General features: G+C 45.4%; 1 protein-coding gene across 1 annotated transcript in view; it reads right to left on the bottom strand.

The window, feature by feature from the left end:
* ATP6V1E1 (ATPase H+ transporting V1 subunit E1) overlaps positions 1-21,015 on the bottom strand; it is a 39,006-nt gene that overhangs the window by 649 nt on the left and 17,342 nt on the right. The window contains exons 4-8 of the mRNA XM_031656497.1: positions 20,736-20,802; positions 9,120-9,209; positions 7,409-7,477; positions 4,502-4,596; positions 1,386-1,473 (exon numbers count right to left, since the gene is read on the bottom strand). Of these exons, the coding sequence (XP_031512357.1) occupies positions 1,386-1,473; positions 4,502-4,596; positions 7,409-7,477; positions 9,120-9,209; positions 20,736-20,802 (409 nt within the window). The remainder of the gene's footprint in view (positions 1-1,385; positions 1,474-4,501; positions 4,597-7,408; positions 7,478-9,119; positions 9,210-20,735; positions 20,803-21,015) is intronic.

Here is a 21,015-nt window from a genome sequence, read left to right as displayed (position 1 = left end):
AGGTGGAAAGCCACGCACCTACACGGCTGGGAAGGACGCACAAAGCCACCCTTTCGTTCCCTGAAGCACAGTAACACATTCATTGGTGAGAAGCTTCACTCATCCCAAATCTGGGGTTCAGGCTGCTTACAAAAGGGACACATTAAAAAAAAAAACAAAAAACCCTAAAGTCACTACTATCTCAGACTTATCATCATCATCTCACCACTATATGCTAGGTCACCTACACTCTTTCTTCAACAAACATTTACTGAGTGCCTACTATGGCCACAGCGGCCGCACAGAACACTTCCAATGCCAGTTTAGGCTGGAAGCACTTGCTACAGTCACTGATGAATCCTTAGGAGGACTTAACCCTGGATTTCTAAGGCTCTGCTGTCCAACAGGGCAGCTCCAGCTCCAGCTGGTCATTGTGTGCTGAGAAACTGAATTTTTCGGTTTAATCAAATATCCGTGAGTGAGTAGTGGCTATGACACTGGATGAGACAGTGGCTACTAGGAAACAATGTTCTGAGGTTTAAGTTACCAGAATATGAAAAAATCAACGTGAAAGTGCTTTAGTTATAAGACAAGTATCTGCATAAACAGTAAACTGCCCATCTAGGTCAGGGAATAAGTAGGTTAGCAGCCACAGCAATAGACTACCACTAGAAGGCTAGAAGATGCCCAGCATTTTAGAACAAATGGAATTTTCCTGGCTTGTCTCCTAGAGTTCATGTGTACAAATCTGGAAACATCTGAAAAGCCAGCAGCTTTACGGTAATTCCTTTAAACAAGTATTTGCAGCCTCGTGCGGCGGCTCACGCCTGTAATCCCAGCACTTTGGGAGGCCAAGGCGGGTGCATCACCTGAGGTCAGGAGTTTGAGACCAGGCTGGCCAACATGGTGAAACCCCGTCTCTACTAAAAATACAAAATTAGCCGGTGTGGTGGCGCGTGCCTGTAATCCTAGCTACTCGGGAGGCCGAAGCAGGAGAATCACGTGAACCTGGGAGGTGGAGGTTGCAGTGAGTCGAGATTGCACTCCAGCCTGGGCAAAAAAGAGTGAAATTCCATCTCAAAAAAGCAAAACAAAACACAAGTATTTGCTTTAGTTTCCATCATTCCTGCTACAGAAAGAACTTGTCAGCACCTTACATGTAGTAAAATGTACAAATTTGAATCCTAGGTCAACAAAACCCTTGTTCTGAACCCAAATTCACCCTCATGTAAATGTTATCACCTCAGCAAATGCTACTGCATGCCCAATTCTCATTCTTTTTGGGCAAAAGTCCAAAAATGTGGAAAGACAGCAACAAATCCCAAATACCAGGGAATGGACATGTGCTGTCTGTCCCACTTCAAAGTAACAGCAGACCAACTACCAAGAAGTACCGCCACACTCACCTGCTGGGCTATGAGATCCAGCCGGCTTTCCAGGGTGTTGGAAACCTTTATTTTACGATCCCCATTATAGATCTCAACTCCACCAGCTCTGCAAAAAAAAAAGCACAGGAAATAATCATTTTCAAAGAGTTGAGAAAGATACATGGTACTCTTTATTCCCGCAGAGGAATGCCCTCGTCTTGGTGTGTAGACTGCGCAACCTAAGCAACAGGCCTGAAAGGAACTGAAAAAGCTTCTGAAGATGTAATGCACAGCTGGTTTCAAGACACCCCCATCCCCGCCCAGATGTCCATTATATGAAACAGTGTAGTATTTGCATACAACCATCACACATCCTCCCCTATATTGTAAATCATGTCTACAGCACCTAAACTAGCTAATACAATGTAAATGGTTGTTACACTGTAGTGTTTAGGGAGTGAAAAGAAAAAGTTGGTTGAATTCACAGGTGTGGACCCCAAAGATACAGAGAACTGACTGCATTCATCTCAATAACTCATTTACCAGGTGACACTGTGTTTTTTTGTTTTTTTTGAGACTCACTCTGTTGCCCAGGCAGGAGTGCAATGGCGCCATCTCGGCTCACTGCAACCTCCGCCTCCTGAGTTCAAGCAATTCTCCTGCCTCAGTCTCCCAAGTAGCTGGGATTACAGGCACCTGCCATCATGCCTGGCTAATTTTTTTTTTTTTTTTTTTTGAGACGGAGTCTCGCTCTGTCGCCCAGGCTGGAGTGCAGTGGCCGGATCTCAGCTCACTGCAAGCTCCACCTCCCGGGTTCACGCCATTCTCCTGCCTCAGCCTCCCGAGTAGCTGGGACTACAGGCGTCCGCCACATCGCCCGGCTAGTTTTTTGTATTTTTTAGTAGAGACGGGGTTTCACCGTGTTAGCCAGGATAGTCTCGATCTCCTGACCTCGTGATCCACCCGTCTCGGCCTCCCAAAGTGCTGGGATTACAGGCTTGAGCCACCGCGCCCGGCCATGCCTGGCTAATTTTTGTATTTTTGTAGAGACGCGGTTTCACCATGTTGGCCAGGCTGGTCTCGAACTCCTGACCTCTGGTGATCCGCCCACCTTGGCCTCCCAAAGTGTTGGGATTACAAGAGTGAGCCACCGCGCCCGGCCTGTGTCAATTTGATTTTATGTTACAGAACCTGTTTTATCACAGCCAGCCCTCCCCAACAAAATGAGGATTTCATCTCAGTTTGCAAATCACTCAGAGTCCTCATCTGAATGATTTCTTAAGCCCAATCCTGCTCATCACTGATAAGGCCCTATCACGACTGCATGTGTGTCTGATAAAAGACGCCACTGCTGGCCGGGCGTGGTGGCTCACCCCTGCAATCCCAGCATTTCGGGAAGCTGAGACAGATGGATCGTTTCCATTCACAAGTTTGAGGTCAGCCTGGCCAACATGGCGAAAGCCCACCTCCACTAAAAATACAAAACTTTGCTGGGCACGGTGGGGCACCTGTAGTCCCACCTACTTGAGAAGCTGAGACAGGAGAATTGCTTGAACCCAGGAGGCAGAGGTTGCAGCAAGCCAAGATGGTGTCACTAAACTCCAGCCTGGGCAACAGAAAGAGACCCTGACTCAAAAAAAAAAAGAAGCCAGGTGCGGTGGCTGACGCCTGTAATCCTAGCACTTTGGGAGGCCGAGGCGGGCGTATCATGAGGTCAGGAGATTGAGACCATCCTGGCTACCATGGTGAAACCTGTCTCTACTAAAAATACAAAAAATTAGCCGGGCGTGGTGGCGGGCGCCTGTAGTCCCAGCTACTCAGGAGACTAAGGCAGGAAAATCGCTTGAACCTAGGAGGCAGAGGTTGCAGTGAGCCAAGATCATGCCACCGTACTCCAGCCTGGGTGACAGAGCGAGACTCCGTCTATTAAAAAAAAAGCGTCCAAGGGACTTTCTTCAATGTTAGTGGTGTGGCTAGGTGGCCTCAGGCCGGTGAAATCGATAAAATGACGCTGGCTCTCCCCTTGTCAGGAGTTTCTACTGCCTACTCCAACTACACCGAGAAATATTCTGTCATTTCCTCACAGTCATAAAATTACCACCCGTGGCCGGGCGCAGTGGCTCAAGCCTGTAATCCCAGCACTTTGGGAGGCCGAGATGGGCGGATCACGAAGTCAGGAGATCAAGACCATCCTGGCTAACACAGTGAAACCCCGTCTCTACTAAAAAATACAAAAAACTAGCCGGGCGAGGTGGTGGGCGCCTGTAGTCCCAGCTACTCGGGAGGCTGAGGCAGGAGAATGGTGTAAACCCGGGAGGCGGAGCTTGCAGTAAGCTGAGATCGGCCCCCTCCACCCCACCCGGGGGAAAAGAGGAGACCCCCGCCCCCAAAAAAAAAAAAAAAACAAAAAACCACCCGTACTTGCAATTCTATCTCTAAGGAACCTAATTACTAGGCATACACAATTCTTGTTTTGACAACTATTACTCAGAAGGAGGGAGTACCTACCTCAGCATCCAATACAGAGATCCAGTCCTAGCTTTCATTCTAGGGGCCACCTCCCCGCAGAAAGAATGCAGTGACCATAAATTAGACTTTTTCTTTTTTTTTTTTTTGGAGATGCAGTCTCACTCTGTCGCCAGACTGGAGTCCAGTGGCGTGATCCTTGCTCACTGCAACCTCCGCCTCCCGGGTTCAAGTGATTCTCCTGCCTCAGCCTCCTGGGTAGCTGGGACTACAGGTGCGTCCCACCATGCTCAGCTAAGTTTTGTATTTTTCGTAGAGACAGGACTGGACTGTGAGCAGAGGGTGGGCTGGTATGAGAGCGAGTCTGGCTCCCTAGGCCATGTTGGCCAGGATGGTCTCGATCTCTTGACCTTGTGATCTGCCCGCCTTGGCCTCCCAAAGTGCTGGGATTACAGGCATGAGCCATCACACCCAATGAAACTAGACTTTTAGAGTATATTTAGCCGGCCAACAAAGGAGAACAACAGAGCGCGGCCAGAACAACAGGAGCAGCTGCAAGCAGAACACATCACAGCTCTAGCCTTGTGTCTAAGAGTGTGTTGGTGAAAATACCATTTGAAAAAGGCCCAGTATAAAGGCCACTCTCCCAGGGAGAGAAGGTGGCTGTTAGCGGCAGGAATACTCCTTACATGTCTTCAGGCAGGTAGGACTCCTGGTCAATTTGGACATCAACATCATTTTTGGTGGCAATTTTGTACATAGGGATTGCCTTCTGCACTGCAGCCTGGAAATACAGAAAACAATGAGAGGTATGACTAGAAACTATGAAGCAGGTATCCAAAAATTCAACAGACTCTACAAGCAAGGATATTTCCATTTATGCCATGTAAAAGAACAGAGGCACTGCTGGTGGGAATGTAAAACGGCACAGTCACTGAGGAAAAACGACAGTCTGCACACAGGAGGGAAGAGACGCGAATGGTTTCTGTCAAGATTTAACAGGGCTTGGCTGGGCATGGTGGCTCACGAGGTCAGGAGTTCAAGACCAGCCTGGCCAAGACAGTGAAACCCCATCTCTACTAAAAATACAAAAATTATCGAGGCGTGATGGCGCGCACCTATAATCCCAGCTACTTGGGAGGCTGAGGCAGAACTGCTTGAACGTGGGAGGCGGAGTTTGCAGTGACCCAAGGTCACACCACTGCACTCCAGCCTGGGTGACAGAGCGAGACTCCATATCGGGGGAAAAAAAAAAAAAAGATTTAACGGGGCTTGGCAGGTGATTAAACACATCAGAGGCAGTTATCAGATGTGAAACATGGATCAGCAGGAGGAAGATACATTATCCCCCCAACGGAGAGTGTTAGAAGCTGGAGGTGCGTAAGGAGAGAAGAAAGAAGAGAAGTTTGGCTGCTGACATGAGCTTAACCTGGTAGTTGCAGATGAGGGGGGACAGCAGGCACCAGAAACAGCGGTGCCATGCCATACCCACAAGGATGGTTCTGATCAGAACAACAGTGTAACAGTCCTCAAAACATGAAGCACAGAATTAACACGTGATCTGGCAATTCTACCTCTGGGTATACAGACAAATGGATAGAAAGCAGGACAGATATCTGCACACCCATGTTTGCAGCAGGATTATTCACAGTAGCCAAAAGGTGGGAACAACCCAATTGTCCAGTGACAGATGAACGGATCAGCACAACGTGGGGCATCCACACCACGGGTCAGCACAACGTGGGGCACCCACACCATGGAATATTATTCAGCCTTACAAAGGAAAGGCATTCTTACCCACACTACCAGGACCTTGAAGGCATTATGCTAAGTGAAATCAAACAGTCTCAAAAGGACAAATACTGAATGTTTCCACTTATATGAGGTGAACAGGGGAGAAGGGAGGAAAAGAGAAATAATGGAGAGTTAGTGTTTAATGAGCACGAAGTTTCACTATGGGAAAATGGAAAAGTTCTGAAGATGGATGATAGTGATGGCTGCACAATGTTGTAAATGTACTTAATGGCACAATGTATGATTAAAATGGTAAATGGTATGTATATTTTACCACAATTAAAAAAAAAAAAGAAAGAAAGGCTGGGCGCGGTGGCTCACGCCTGTAATCCCAACACTTTGGGAGGCCGAGGCAGGCAGGTCACAAGGTCAGTTCAAGACCAGCCTGGCCAACATGGTGAAACCGTTTCTACTAAAGATACCAAAAATTAGCCAGGCATGGTGGTGCGCGCCTCTAATCCCAGCTACTTGGGAGGCTGAGGCAGGAGAATTGCTTGAACCCGGGGGGAGGAGGCTGCAGTGAGCCGAGATTACACCACTGCACTCCAGCCTGGGCAACAGAGCAAGACTCCATCTCAAAAAAAAACAAAAAACAAAAAACCGGGCGCAGTGACTCAAGCCTGTAACCCCAGCACTTTGGGAGGCTGAGGCAGGCAGATCACAAGGTCAGGAGATCGAGACCATCCTGGCTAACACGGTGAAACCCCGTCTCTACTAAAAATACAAAAATTAGCCAGGCGCGGTGGCAGGCGCCTGTAGTCCCAGCTACTTGGGAGGCTGAGGCAGGAGAATGGTGTGAACCCGGGAGGCGGAGGTTGCAGTGAGCCAAGATCGCGCCACTGCACTCCAGCCTGGGTGACAGAGCGAGACTGTCTCAAAAAAAGAAAAAAGAGAAGTGGGTTTTTACCGCTATCTTGCAATTAGTGTGGTGGACATAATAAAGTCTTGTCTTTGAACAATATTGTGCACACTCAAGTAACCATGTAAATCCTTTCTTGGAAGAACTGAAGACCATCCACATTTCTCTCTGACAGTATTACTTTGTTGAACAAATCAATGCATCTATTCAAGAGTTCCTTGTTTTCAAATCTAATGCAGCACCACTTTGGAGAGCTAATCACCAATTCTGGACACTGATACTGTAGAATTTTCAAGAAAAAGCTTGCTTGGCACCCAGAAATATCACGGTGTTATCTAGAGAAGGCTAGTGAGCAACTGAAACCTCCCTCCACTGAATGACATCACATTCTCCATTATGATGTTGAGCTGTTTTACAGGTTAATAAATGAGGCTGTCAGTATAAACACAGACTTGGGTTACTGAGATGGTTTCTAACCTCTTATTATAGTGGAGAATGTACAGTTAAGGGGAATGAATATCTATGTTCTCTAGCTGGCACTTTCTTTCCTAGTGCACAAGTAACTTAGGGAGAGAAATTATAATAAAAATGCAAATAGGCCGGGCGCAGTGGCTCACGCCTGTAATCCTAGCACTTTGGGGGACCGAGGTGGGTGGAGAACTCAGACTCAAAGCTGACCAGACTCTCTGGGATACTGCCATTGTACTCCAGCCTGGGCAACAGAGTGAGACTCCATCAAAAAAAAAAAAGAAAAAGAAAAAGAAAAGAAGGAAGGAAGAGAAGGAGTGAAACGGAGAAAGAGAAAGAGAGAAAAAGAGAAGAAGAAAGAAAGAAAGAAAGAAAGAAAGAAAGAAAGAGAAAGAAAGAGAGAGAGAAAGAAAAGAAAGAAAGAGAGGGAGAAAGAGAAAGAGAGAAAGATAAAAAATTATCCTAAGTTCTTTACCTTTACCAGAGGGAAATCTTGTTTCCTGCAACGAACAATCATTCGGGGCTCCAGCAACTGGTACAAACCCTGGAAGAAATAGTAGATACAATCAGTAGAAAATGCAAACTAAAAAATAAAGCAACAGGCCAGGTGCAGTGGCTCAGGTCTGTAATTCTAACACTCTGGGAGGCCAAGGTGGGCGGATTGCCTGAGCTCAGAAATTCGAGACCAGCCTAGGTAGGCAACAAGGCAAAATTCCATCTCTATTAAAAATACAAAAAATTAGCCTGGCATGATGGTGCACGCCTATAACTCCAGCTTACTCAAGAGGCTGAGGCAAGAGAATGGCATGAACCCAGGAGACGGAAGTTTAAGTAAACAGAGACGATGCCACTGCACTCCTGCCTGGCTGACAGAGTGACACTCTGTCTCCAAAAACAAATAAAAATAAAAATAAAATAAAATAAAATAAAATAGCCAGGCGTGGTGGCTCATGCCTGTAATCCCAGCACTTTGAGAGGCCAAGGTGGGTGGATCACGAGATCAGGAGATCGAGACCATCCTGGCTAACACCGTGAAACCCCATCTCTACTAAAAATACAAAAAATTAGGCCTGGCGCGGTGGCTCATGCCTGTAGTTCCAGCACTTTGGGAGGCCGAGGTGGGCAGATCATGAGGTCAGGAGATCGAGACCATCCTGGCTAACATAGTGAAACCCCGTCTCTACTAAAAATATAAAAAGATTAGCCGGGCGTGGTGGTGGGCGCCTGTAACCCCAGCTACTCGGGAGGCTGAGGCAGGAGAATCGCTTGGACCTGGGAGGTGGATGCTGCAGTAAGCCCGAGATTGCGCCACTGCACTCCAGCCTGGGTGACAGAGTGAGACTCCGTCTCAAAAATAAATAAATAAATAAAAATAAAAAAAATTAGCTGGGTGTGGTGGCGGGCGCCTGTAGTCCCAGCTCCTCGGGAGGCTGAGGCAGGAGAATGGTGTGAACCTGGGAGGCGGAGCTTGCAGTAAGCCTTGATTGCACCACTGCACTCCATCCTGGGCGACAGAGCAAGACTCCGTCTCAAAAATAAATAAATAAATAAATAAATAAAGCAACTTGTAAAATAGGATGTTTCTATAGTTCTTTCATTTAGGTTGGAAAAACTTCCCCTGGTAGGTTCCACTAACAGATGGCATATACCACACGAGACCATGGAAAGATCAATCTATCACAAACCAGATAAATGAACCCAAACCTTTGGTCGTAGAAACAAAATTCATGCAGACGCCTTATATTACATCAACCAAGCTGAGGACAAATATTATTGTAATTAACGTAAGTAAAATAAGGATTCCCAGCTCAGCAGTAAACAATTAAAACATATACAGTGTTTGGTTGGAATCCTAAATCTAAAGCAAGTATTTTAGTGGCAAAATCAAATTAAGAGAATTTAAAGCTAGCCATTGCAAGCAAATTTGACCCTTAAGTCATGTAAGACTACATAAATGAGCAGCAGGCTGGAAGTCTTATCCAACCAGACAGATTTACTATTTTCCTATGTAGCACACATTTTAGATATGGTCAAGAGTGGAAGGGAAAAAGCTAAAAGAAAAAAAAAAAGGGTGAAAGGAAAAAACTATGATGAGAAAGCAGGAAAAATAGAGCTGGTCTCTAATAGGCACGCTAAATTTTCTCAGAACTGTGGCTATCAACAGTAGATCTGGTCTGTGAGGGTACCTGGAGAACCAGTCCATCCAGCAGCACTTGGTACCTGGTTGTATCCTTTACCACCTTGCTGAGTCTCTGTTTTGCTTCATTTAGTAGGTCCTACAAAGATGAGAACAGATAAAAGTTATCTACCCATCTGGGCAGTCAGCTCAGAACCCACTGTGCGGCTGACCCTGGCTCACGCCCAGCTGCCTCACATTTTATTACTGGGATTTCATTCAACACACATTCCCTGAGATCTGAGATAAAGCAAGGGCTGTGCTGCGTCTACGGAAGCATGTAACACCATCTCTGCTCCCAGGGAGTCCACGGCCTAGCAGAGAACAGCTCAGGTAACCATCAGTTCAGAAACCGACACGAGTGACTGACATGGGAAGATGTGCACGGTGTAACTTGGAAAAGCGAGCTATTAAAACGCTTATACAAGATTACCCCCCCCCTTTTTTTTTAAGGAAAATAATATCAATAATTACCATCAGTGTGATAAGCTACTAACATTCCAGTGAGACACCCTTTGATGTGATCCTAAGCTCAAATAACTTTCTGGTTCTAATCTGGCTCCTCATGTAGCTTTTCCACAGCTGTCTCTCACTGTCAACTACTGCAGTTCACATGTGGGCTTATCTGTATTTTATGAGTTTGGAAGGGAAAATCTGTCCAACTGAACCTAACTGTCCTGAGGATTCTGAAAATATTAGGAATTTGCTCCTCAAAAGCAGGAAACCAAAACCTGATGATGATGTCAACAACAAAACCGTATCTCCCTGGCCCTGCCTAGTCTGAGGAGTCAGTGGGCATTTCTTTCTTTTCTTTCTCGTTTTTTTTTTTGCAACAGAGTCTCACTTTGTCGCCTAGGCTGGAGTGCAGTGGTGCGATCTTGGCTCACTGCAACCGCTACCTCCCGGGTTCAAGCGATTCTCCTGCCTCAGCCTCCTGAGTAGCTGGGATTACAGGTGCACACCACCATGCCCGGCTAATTTTTGTATTTTTAGTATTTCACCATGTTGGTCAGGCTGGTCTCGAACTTCTGACCTTGTGATCCACCCTCCTTGGCCTCCCGAAGTGTTGGGATTACAGACATGAGCCACCGAGCCTGGCCAAAGACATTTATTTCTATTTCATCTCTAACTACAGCAATAGAAATCTCCACTTCAGTACCAATGTCTCAGAATTTAAATGTTAGTGGTTATTTATTCTCCTTTAAAAAAGAAAACTTGGCCAGGCGCGGTGGCTCACAACTGTAATCCCAGCACTTTGGGAGGCTAAGGGAGGCAGATCACCTGAGGTCAGGAGTTAGAGACCAGCTTGGCCAACATGGTGAAACCCTGTCTCTACTTAAAATACAAAAAATTAGCCTGTAATCCCAGCTACTCAGGAGGTGAGGCAGAAGAATCGCTTGAACCCGGGAGGCAGAGCTTGCAGTGAGTCAAGATCGTGCCACTGCACTCCACCCAGGGTGACAGAGCGAGACTCCATTTCAAGAAGAAAGAAAAGAGAAGAAAACTTAAACTTATGGCCAGGCGTAGTGGCTCCTGCCTGTAATCCCAGCACTTTGGGAGGCTGAGGCCGGCGGATCACCTGAGGTCGGGAGTTTGACACTAGCCTGACCAACGTGGAAAAACTCCATCTCTACTAAAAATACAAAATTAGCCAGGCGTGGTGGTGCATGCCTGTAATCCCAGCTGCTTGGGAGGCTGAGGCAGGATAATTGCTTGAACCTGGGAGGCAGAGGTTGCAGTGAGCCAAGACTGCGTCATTGCATTCCAGCCTGGGCAATAAGAGCAAAACTCCGTCTCAAATAAAAAAAAAAAAAAAAGAAAACTTATGAGTAAGTTTTGAGGTTTGGGGAAATGATAAGAAAGAACTATCATTCATTCAACACTCATTTTGTTTCAGGCATTATACTAGTCACTTTACCTGGGTGATCTAATTTTTTTCTAAATAAGCTTCAGGAGGATCTTCTCTCTTTTTTTTTGAGACAGGGCGTTGCTCTGTCACCCAGGCTGAAGTACAGTGGCACAATCATAGCTCACTCCTCCTGCCTCTGCCTCCAGAGTAGCTGGGACACCACCACGCCTGGTTAATTTTTTAAATTTTCTGGTAGAGACAAGGTCTTACTGTGTTGCCCAGGCTGGTCTTGAATGCTCAAGCTATCCTCCTGCCTCAGCCTCCCAAAGTGTGGGGATTATGGGCATAAGGGATGGTGCCTGGTCTTCTCCTATTTTTTAATAGGAAATGAAGGGTTCAAAGGAGTCAATGGGGTTTAAAAATCTGCCCACTGAACAGCTGGGAAGGGTAAAAATGGAACTTAAACCTCAAAGGAATTCCAAAGCGTGCACTCTTAATCCTGGAAAACACCTGGGCAGGCAAGGAAAAAGGATCAATACAGAAAAATATCTATAAAGGATTATGCAACTTAGAACAAAGCAGCAAACAGCTTGACTATTTTCTTTTAATTTTTACCCCGGTTCTGTATTTCCCCCCTTCCTTCCATCTTTTGTCAATATCCTTTTCTAATTGCGTGACAATTTCCTTTCCTTTCACAACTTCTTATTCTATGGATAAACTAGAAGTAAAATGTTTCAAAATAGCAAAATCCATTCAAAGCATGTATGTGTGCTTTTATGTAGACTGAATCCTGTTTGATCTACATCACCTCAGAGTCTGTTTCAAAGCATGTATGTGTGCTTTTATGTAGACTGAATCCTGTTTGATCTACATCACCTCACAGTCTGTTTCCTCATTGCTCCACATCTCTTTTACAGGGTTCAATGATGCAAGAAGATAAGACTGTAAGCGGTTAAAAAAGAAACAAGTATCTTTAGAATAACTGAAATTACATAAATGTTTATCTTCTCAAAATTCTCATTATAAGTCAGAGAAATAAAGGCTCAAGCTATATACTGAATTCAAGTTGCATGCAACAGTATACTTGGATTGGTTCCAAAAGAGATTAAAACACACAGCCCAGCTGGTGAACAGGCCATGCACCCTGGCTTCAGCTCCTCACCTCACACGCACTTCTCCCTTCTCACGCCATAACAATCTGGCTTTCTGCCTTCATCAGTCCAGTGAAACTGCTCTGGCAAATGTAAGAAATGACATCTTGACTGCAAGATCCAAAGATCACCATGCTCTTCCCACTGTGATTCTCTCAAACACTGAACACTGTATTAGAGACCATTTTGTGGAGTTTGCGGTTCCCTTGGCTTCTCTGTATTCAACATAACTGTATTCATTCCCCCATGTTTCCTTAGCAATTGATTTTCTATTAAATCTGATGCTTCTCAGTTTATTTGGCCCGCTTCTCTTCTAATTCTCCATCCAAAACCACAGGGCTCTCATCTCTGTCCACAGCTCCAGCAGGGACTTCTGTGTTGTCTCCACATAAGCTCCTCTTCTCTCCTAACAGAGTCATGAGCTTCACCTGGAATCCTAAGGCAATTCAAACGCAACGTTTTTTTCACCATTCCTTACCTGTTCTTCCTATATTTCTTTCCTTCTTTTTTTTTTTTTTGTTGACATGGAGTCTCACACTGTCGCCAGGCTGGCGTGCAGTGGCATGATCTTGGCTCACTGCAACCTCTGACTCCCTGGTTCACGCAATTCTCCTGCCTCAGCTTCCCAAGTAGCTGGGATTACAGGCACCTGCCCCCATGCCCAGCTAATTTTTGTATTTTTAGTAGAGATGGGGTTTCACCATGTTTGCCAGGATGGTCTCGATCTCCTGACCTCACAATCCGCCTGCCTTGGCCTCCCAAAGTGCTGGGATTACAGGCATGAGCCACCGCGTCCGGCCTGTTCTTCCTATATTTCTAATCTTCATTCCATCTACCAGTTGCCCAGACTACAAACCCTTACATCATTCTTGACTCCTCTGCGTTCACTCATCACAACTGTAAGTCACCAAGTCCTACAGATCCTACCTTTTTAGGATCTCTGAACAGGCCTGTCTTCTCTTTCTGCTGCCACCATTCTACTTCTTGACCAGGAAGGCAAGCCACACCCTCCTTGTTTCTACTCCACATGGTCACCAGTGGTGTTTCTCTAACACAAATGTAACCATTAAACACTGTTTCTCAAAGTGTGGTTCTCAGACTACCCACACCAAGATTACCCTGAGCTGCTTGTTTAAATGCTGACTCCTGACTAGAATATAAAAGTCTCTGGAAATGGGAATGAACATTTAAATTTTAACAAGGTCCCCCAGGTGATTTTTATGCCCATTAAAGTTAGAGAATTAGGGCTGGGCGCAGTGGCTCACGCCTGTAATCCCAGCACTTTGGGAAGCTGACGGCAGATCACCTGAGGTCAGGAGTTCGAGACCAGCCTGACCAACATGGAGAAACTGCATCTCTACTAAAAATACAAAAAAATTAGCCAGGCATGGTGGTGCATGCCTGTAATCTCAGCTACTCGGGAGGCTGAGGCAGGAGAATCGCTTGAACCCGGGAGGCGGAGGTTGCGGTGCGCCAAGATCGCTCCACTGTACTCCAGCCTGGGAAACAAGAGCGGAACTCGGTCTCAAAAAAAAAAAAACAAACAAAACAGAATTAGCCAAAAGGATAAAGTCCATATTCTTCAGCAGACACTCAAGGCCCTTCTCATCAGACCCTAATATGTGGCCTGTTCTCTGCCCACTACTCGCTCTGCCAGACTACCTCCATTTCCTGCACATGTCAAATTCAGGCCTCGGTCTTTCACTCACACTGCTCTCTCCATTCTGTCTCCCATCTCATGACTAATTCTTCAAGTCATGCTCAAACAGCTGCAGTGGAGATATATTATCTTGTCCAGGTCCTGTTAGACTGCAGACTCCTCCTAGAGGGGCTAGCACAATACAGGACACATGGGATAAATGTACTGTTAAATTTTTTTTTTTTTTTTTTTGAGACAGAGTCTTGCTCTGTCGCCCAGGCTGGGGTGCAGTGGCGCGATCTCAGCTCACTGCAAGCTTCGTCTCCCGGGTTCACCCCATTCTGCTTCAGCCTCCCGAGTAGCTGAGACTACAGGCGCCCGCCACCACGCCCGGCTAATTTTTTTGTATTTTTAATAGAGACAGGGTTTCACTGTGTTAGCCAGGATGGTCTCGATCTCCTGACCTTGTGATCCACCCGCCTCGGCCTCGCAAAGTGCTGGGATTACAGGCGTGAGCCACTGCGCCAGGTCAATGTACTGTTAAATTCAAACAGCTTAGTTCCTCAAGGGAACCCAGCTAAGTTATGACATGAAAATAGAAGAGTGACAACTGAGGGATAACATGAGTATCAAAACCTGAATTTTGTTTGCAACAATTTTAAAGTCAGCAGACAAACTCAGAGAGCGACTAAATCCGGGGAAGACGTGTGGTATGAACTAAATGACTCCTTTGTCTTTCAAGGTCGTAAAAGAGAATTATTTTTCTCTAGTCCATTTCTTTTGTTTCTATTATTTATTATTTTTATTTCAGAGACAGGGTCTCCCTGTGTCATTTATGCTGAAATGCAGTGGCATAATCACAGCTCACTGGAGCCACAAACTCCTGGGCTCAAGAGATTCTCCCGTCTCAGCCTGCAGAGTAGCTGGGACCACAGGCATGCGCTACCACATCTGCCTAATTTCTAAAAATCTTTTGTACAGACAGGGTCTCCCTATGTCTATCAGACCGGTCTCAAACTGCTGGCCTCAAGTCACACTCCCTCCTTGGCCTCATAACCTGCTGTGACTATAGGCATGAGCCATGTTACTCGGCTAGCCCATCACTTAAAGAAAATGGATTACTGTATTTTGGAAAACTATCCTAAGTAGAAATTAAAACACATTCATTCCACACAACTGCACTTCCTTTTTTTTTCTTTTTTGACAGAGAGTCGCGCTCTGTCACCCAGGCTGGAGTACAGTGGTGGGATTTCAGCTCAACGCAACCTCCGCCTCCCAGGTTCAAGCAGTTCTCCTGCCTCAGCCTCTCGAGTAGCTGGGACTATAGGCGCATGCCACCAAGTCCAGCTAATTTTTTTGCATTTTTAGTAGAGACAGAGTTTCACCATGTTGGCCAGGCTGGTCTCAAACTCCTGACCTCAAGCGATCCATCTGCCTCGGCCTCCCAAAGTGCTGGGATTACAGGCGTTAGCCACCACCCTGGCCCTGCACTTTCTTTTTTTTTTTTTTGAGGCGGAGTCTCCTCTGTCGCCTAGGCTGGAGTGCAGTGGCTGGATCTCAGCTCACTGCAAGCTCCGCCTCCAGTTACCATGCTCCTGCCTCAGCCTCGAGGCTACAGGACCTGGCGCCCACCACCTTGCCCGGCTAGTTTTGTGTATTTTTTAGTAGAGGCGGGGTTTCACTGGGTTAGCCAGGATGGTCTCGATCTCTGACCTTGATCCATGCCTCAGCCTCCAAAAGTGCTGGGATTACAGGCTTGAGCCACCAGCCTGGCCTCCTGCACTTTCTTTTATCCTCCTGGCGTCTGGCGAGTAGCTGGTGGCTCAAGCATAATCCCAGCACTTTGGGAGGCGAGGCAGGCCGGATCATGAGGTCAGGAGATGCAGCATCCTGGCTATCTTGGTGAAACCCACGTCTCTACTAAAAAAATACAAAAACTAGCGAGCTGATGGTGAGGTGCCTGTAGTCCCAGCTACTGAGGCGTGGGCTGGAAAAATAGCGTGAACCGGAGGAAAACTTGCAGTGAGCTGAATCGACTCCTACTCCAGCCTAATCAAATCTCAAAAAAAAAAAAAAAAAAATATCCTCAGCGATCAAATTTGAAAACCACTGTGTGTCATGAGATGAGTAACTAAAGCGTAATATAACTATGAATATTCAGAGAAGGAAAAAGTTGAGAAGCGCGAATTTGGAGTATTTGATAAATGAATGAATGATCTGAATTTTTTTTTTTTGAGGCAGTCGCTCTGTCACCCAGGCTGGAGTGCAGTGGCGGATCTCAGCTCACTGCAAGCTCCGCCTCCAGTTCAGCATTCTCCTACCACACACTCAGCCTCCCGGTAGGTGGGACTACAGGCCAGCCACCTGCCCAGCTAGTTGTTTGTATTTTTTAGTAGAGGGGTTTCACTGTGTTAGCCAGGATGGTCTCGATCTCCTGACCTTGTGATCTGCCCTTCGGCCTACCAAAGTGCTGTGATTACAGGCCTGAGCCACAGCACCCTGCCATGATCTGAATTTTATCTATGCCACTTCAATTTTCCCTCTGAGGCCAGGCATGGTGGCTCTTGCCTGTAATCCGAGCTACATAGGAGGCTGTGTGGGAAGGACTGCTTGAGCCCAGGAGTTTGTGAGGCCCCTATGACTTCAATACCACTGCATTCCAGCCTGGGCAACATAAGCCAGACCCTGCCTCTTAAAAAAAAAAAAAAAAAAAATCCTTCTAAAAACCAACTAGTAATTTTTTATGTATTTTTAATGGTTAAGGCAGCTTACAGAAGTATGTATCTAATGAAAGCGTTAATTACTTTTAAAAAGCAAATTGAAAAAATAGCTAATAAAATATAAAACAAGTGGATTAAAAATTAGAGCAAAAGAGGAAACTAAGAGACAGAAATAATAAAAAGTTAAAAATAGAAGTCAAGTCAAATCTGGCCGGGCACGGTGGCTCACACCTGTAATCCCAGCACTTTAGGAGGCCGAGGTGGGCAGATCATGAAGTCAGGAGTTTGAGACCAGCCTGGCCAACACAGTGAAACCTCATCTCTACTTAAAATGTCTAAAAACTAGAGCAGTGGTGGGCACCTGTAGTCCCAGCTACTTGGGAGGCTGAGGGCAGAGGGAGAATGGTATTTAGGGCCGGGCTTGCAGTGAGCTGAGGTGTGCCACTGCCTCCAGCCTGAGCAACAGAGGCCGAGACTCCATCTCAAAAAAAAAAAAGTAGTAAAGTCAAATCCACTAAACCTATGGGTTTTTTGCATCCGATTCACAGAGAAAGGTCAGGATACCATCTAAGACACAGCAGCATCAGAGAATGTATCATCAAAACCATTTCTATAATACGTTAGATGATCTTTTTTTTTTTTTTTTTGAGGCCGAGGTCTGTAGCTGTCGCCCAGGCTGGAGAATCTGTCTTGCTTTAATCTCGACTCTGCAACTCCGCCTCCCATCTCCTGCCTCCATCCTGGTAACTGGGACTGGCTCCTACACAGCCCGGCTAATTCCCTGTATTTTTAGTAGGAAGCGAGGGTTTCACTGTGGTCGATCTCTGACCTTGTGATCCGCCTCGGCCTCCCAAAGGTGCTGGGATTACAGTGAGCCACGGCCCGGCCGATGATCTTTCTCAGAATCCTTTCTACTCTTATTATTAACCTTCAAAAAGGCAGCATTAAAAAAAAAAAGTAAAAACCTAATTACAAAGCCTATTAATTAGCTAAGAGTATAACCTTTTGCTATAACCTTGTGTGTTATAGCCCTTGCTACTTATATTTAGGAATGCTGCCAAGACATTGACATTACATGCCTCTAAACTTTTTTGACTTATACAAATAATAATATCGAAGCACTGGATGTCACAGTTGTCATTTTTTACTTTGGGCATAAATAATGAAAAGACTATAGTCAAGAGGCTTTCTGGGCATTAGGATAATAAGCTAAGAAAATATATATATATATAGTAGTAGTATATACATATATATATATATATTTTTTGGGGCAGAATGCTGCATACTTAGGATAGAGTGCTGTGGCAGGATCTCGATTCACTGCAAGCTCCGCCTCCCGGGTTCACGCCATTCTCCTGCCTCAGCCTCCCGAGTAGTTGCGACTACAGCATGCATACCTCGCCAGCTTGGATTTTTTGTATATTTTTGTTAGAGATGGGAGTTTCACCGCGTTAGTGAGGATGGTCTCAATCTCCTGACCTCATGATCTGCCCGCCTCAGCCTCCCAAAGTGCTGGGATTACAGGCGTGAGCCGCCGCGCCCGGCCTAAACTAAGAATATTTTATCTACACAGGCCTATTGTGAGAAGAAAGGGTTATCACTGGTGGAGATGGAGATGGGGATGGAGAAAGGGAACTAACATTACTTAAATACGATATGACAAATGTTATATGCCAGAAGACTTACATGTGTTCTCGTTCGATTCTCATAAGTACTCCGAACCGAACATTATAATGTACATACATAACATAGAGAATGAATACAAGAGAAAACTGAGGGTCGGAAACAGTAATTGAGACAAACGAGTATGGCAGAGTTAACATTTAAACTCATAGCTGATTGACTCTTAAGCCCCAAGCCCCTCTACAACAAACTACCTTCCCTAAGACATACTATTGGCTGGGCGCAGTGGCTCATGCCTGTAATCCTAGCACTTTGGGAGGCTAAGGCAGGCGGATCACAAAGTCAGAGTCGAGACCATCACAGCTAACATGGGTGAAACCCTGTCTCTACTAAAAATACAAAAAATTAGCGAGGTGGGGCGGGCACCTGTAGCTACTCTGGAGGCTGAGGTGGGAGAATGGGGCGTGAACCCGGGAGGTGGAGCTTGCAGTGAACCGAGATCCGCCACTGCCTCAGCCTGAAGCTGACAGAGCGAGACTCCGTTTAAAAAAAAAAAAAAAGAAAGACATACAATTATTTAGGCTGGGCACAGTGGCTTACACCTGTAATCCCATCACTTAGGGAGCCTGAGATGGGTGGATCACAATGTCAGGAGTTCGAGACCATCCTGGCTAACATGGTGAAACCCTATCTCTACTAAAAGTAAAAAAATTTAGCCAGGTGGGCACCTGTAGTCCCATGCACTCGGGGAGGCTGAGGCAGGAGAATCATGAACCCAGGAGGCAGAGTTGCAGAAAGTGAGCTGAAGGATTAGCGCCACTGTGCTCCAGCTGAATAACAGGGGCGAGACTCCGTCTCAAAAAGCTGGTTACAAATTAGTTCAGTCAATCCAAGTTGCTAAAGGAATTTGAATCCTCTGGAAGGAAATCAACTCCTGATTATTGACACTTTAGTGAAGACAGAAAATAACAGTTGTCCTGAGCCATTAACATTTGCAGGCAACATTTCCCCAGGAATCTCTTGACTCTTTCTTTTGTATTTTAAAGGGGATGAGCTAATCCCATGTGGCAAGATAAATCGGCAACAGATTTTGTATCTTCCCATATTCCTGGAGTTTAAAAGCAGATAAAGCACTTAAATTTGGGCAACTTTTATTATTTGAATATGGAAGTTATGTTAGTAAATCACCTCTGTGGTGTCCTAAGTATCAGTCCTTTACACTTAACGTCCTCACTGACACCTACGTCTGGAGGTTTCTTGGCCCCTCAAACATGTCCAAAAGTCAAGCCCACCCAGGGATGCCAAAACAAACAGAAAAAAAGAACTAGTTATTTTTCTTTTTTTCTTTTGAGAATGAGTCTCGGCTCCTGTCATGAGCTGGAGTGCAGTGGTGCAATCTTGGCTCACTGCAAGCTCCGTCTCCCGAGGTTCACGCTATTCTCCTCAGCCTCCCGGGAAGTAGCTGGGACTACAAGGCGTCCACCACTCACATGCAGCTAATTTTTGTTTTAGAGATGGGGTTTTCACGGTGTTAGCCAGGATGATTACAGAATCTCCTGACCTCATTAGTCCGTACCTTGGCCTCCCAAAGTGCTGCGATTACAGGTGTAAGCCACTGCGCCCGGCATTATTTTTCTTAAGAAAACATTTCAGCATCTTGACTTCCCATTTTTGTTAACGGGTCCAGCATTCTCCTAGCACATCCACACCTGATACTCAGAATTTAGTGATGGACTTGGAAGAAAAGGCAGTCAGTCAATGTCTGGAAAGTCTTCCTGTAAAATCCATCAACACTAACACCGCTACTCAGTTCTCACTGCCACCATCAATTAATAAGAAGTGACAATCTAATAAGAACTGATCAATCTAATAAGAAGTGACAACTTGGAATACCGGTTTGTCTTTCTGTCTCACCTAAGAAAACAGTATGTCTTCCATTTATTCAAGTTCTAGATTTTTAGTTTTATACCTGTTTTTATATAGGATTTACTCCTAGTAGTTTAATAATTTCAGTAGTTATTATACAGAGATCTACTTTTTATTTTACAGTCACAATGAGTAACAGTGGAAACAGCAGGCATCCCTGTTTGGTTTATGAATATATAATCCAAATAGCTCTACACTTTCTCAACGAAGTGGTATGCTTCTAGAGGTTTCTGCCCTCTTCCTTAGAGGACTGTAATACTTTCCATATGGTTTTCTTTTCTCTAGCCTCTTCCCTGTTAAATTTAGCCTGCATGCTTATATCGTGAGCCTTATCTATGATATTCTCCACAAAATAATACCAAAGTTTCCACAGCTTTCTGTTGAAAACAGGTGAAGTTCTTTAGCCTCACACTCATGGCCTCTGTATTAACCATCCGATGGTTCTAGTCTCATTGCTCCCTGTACCCTCGTGTACTGTGCAGTCCACCCATAGTGTGTGCTATGATCCAGGAGAGTCTTACATGCTCGTTAGATCAGAAAGTCCTTCAATACAGGGCTTGGCTCTTACTCACTTTTGTATTTATTATAATAATTTGTTGAATGTTTTCTCTCTAAAAATTATTCAATCGACTCCTTAATTAATATTAACTAGTAATCTACAATAGGCAAACGAATAAACATGTAATAATTTTATAACTAATAGGGGCTAATTACTCACTGTGATAAGGTCATCTCTCGCTCTGAGGACTTTGAGTCTCGCTTGATTCATCAAATTGGACATCTGACTGCAAAATGGTATTGAAAAATAGCGTAAGTAACAACTTAAAACTGCAGAGAAAGAACCTGAACTCCTAGGTTGAAGCAATCCTCCTCCCTCGGCCTCCCCAAAGCATCAGGATCACAAGCGTGAACTACCTTGCCCAGCCTGCAGTTTCGTCTTTGAATAATCCTGTCAAGCTTCGATTTTCACAAATGAAGAAAGAGAAGTTAAACAATCT

This window comes from Papio anubis, chromosome 16 (assembly GCF_008728515.1).
Source record: "Papio anubis isolate 15944 chromosome 16, Panubis1.0, whole genome shotgun sequence".
In the NCBI taxonomy this organism is placed as follows: Eukaryota; Metazoa; Chordata; class Mammalia; order Primates; family Cercopithecidae; genus Papio; species Papio anubis.
The sequence above is the reverse complement of the archived record's forward strand: the minus strand, read 5'-3'. Positions and strand labels throughout refer to the sequence as shown.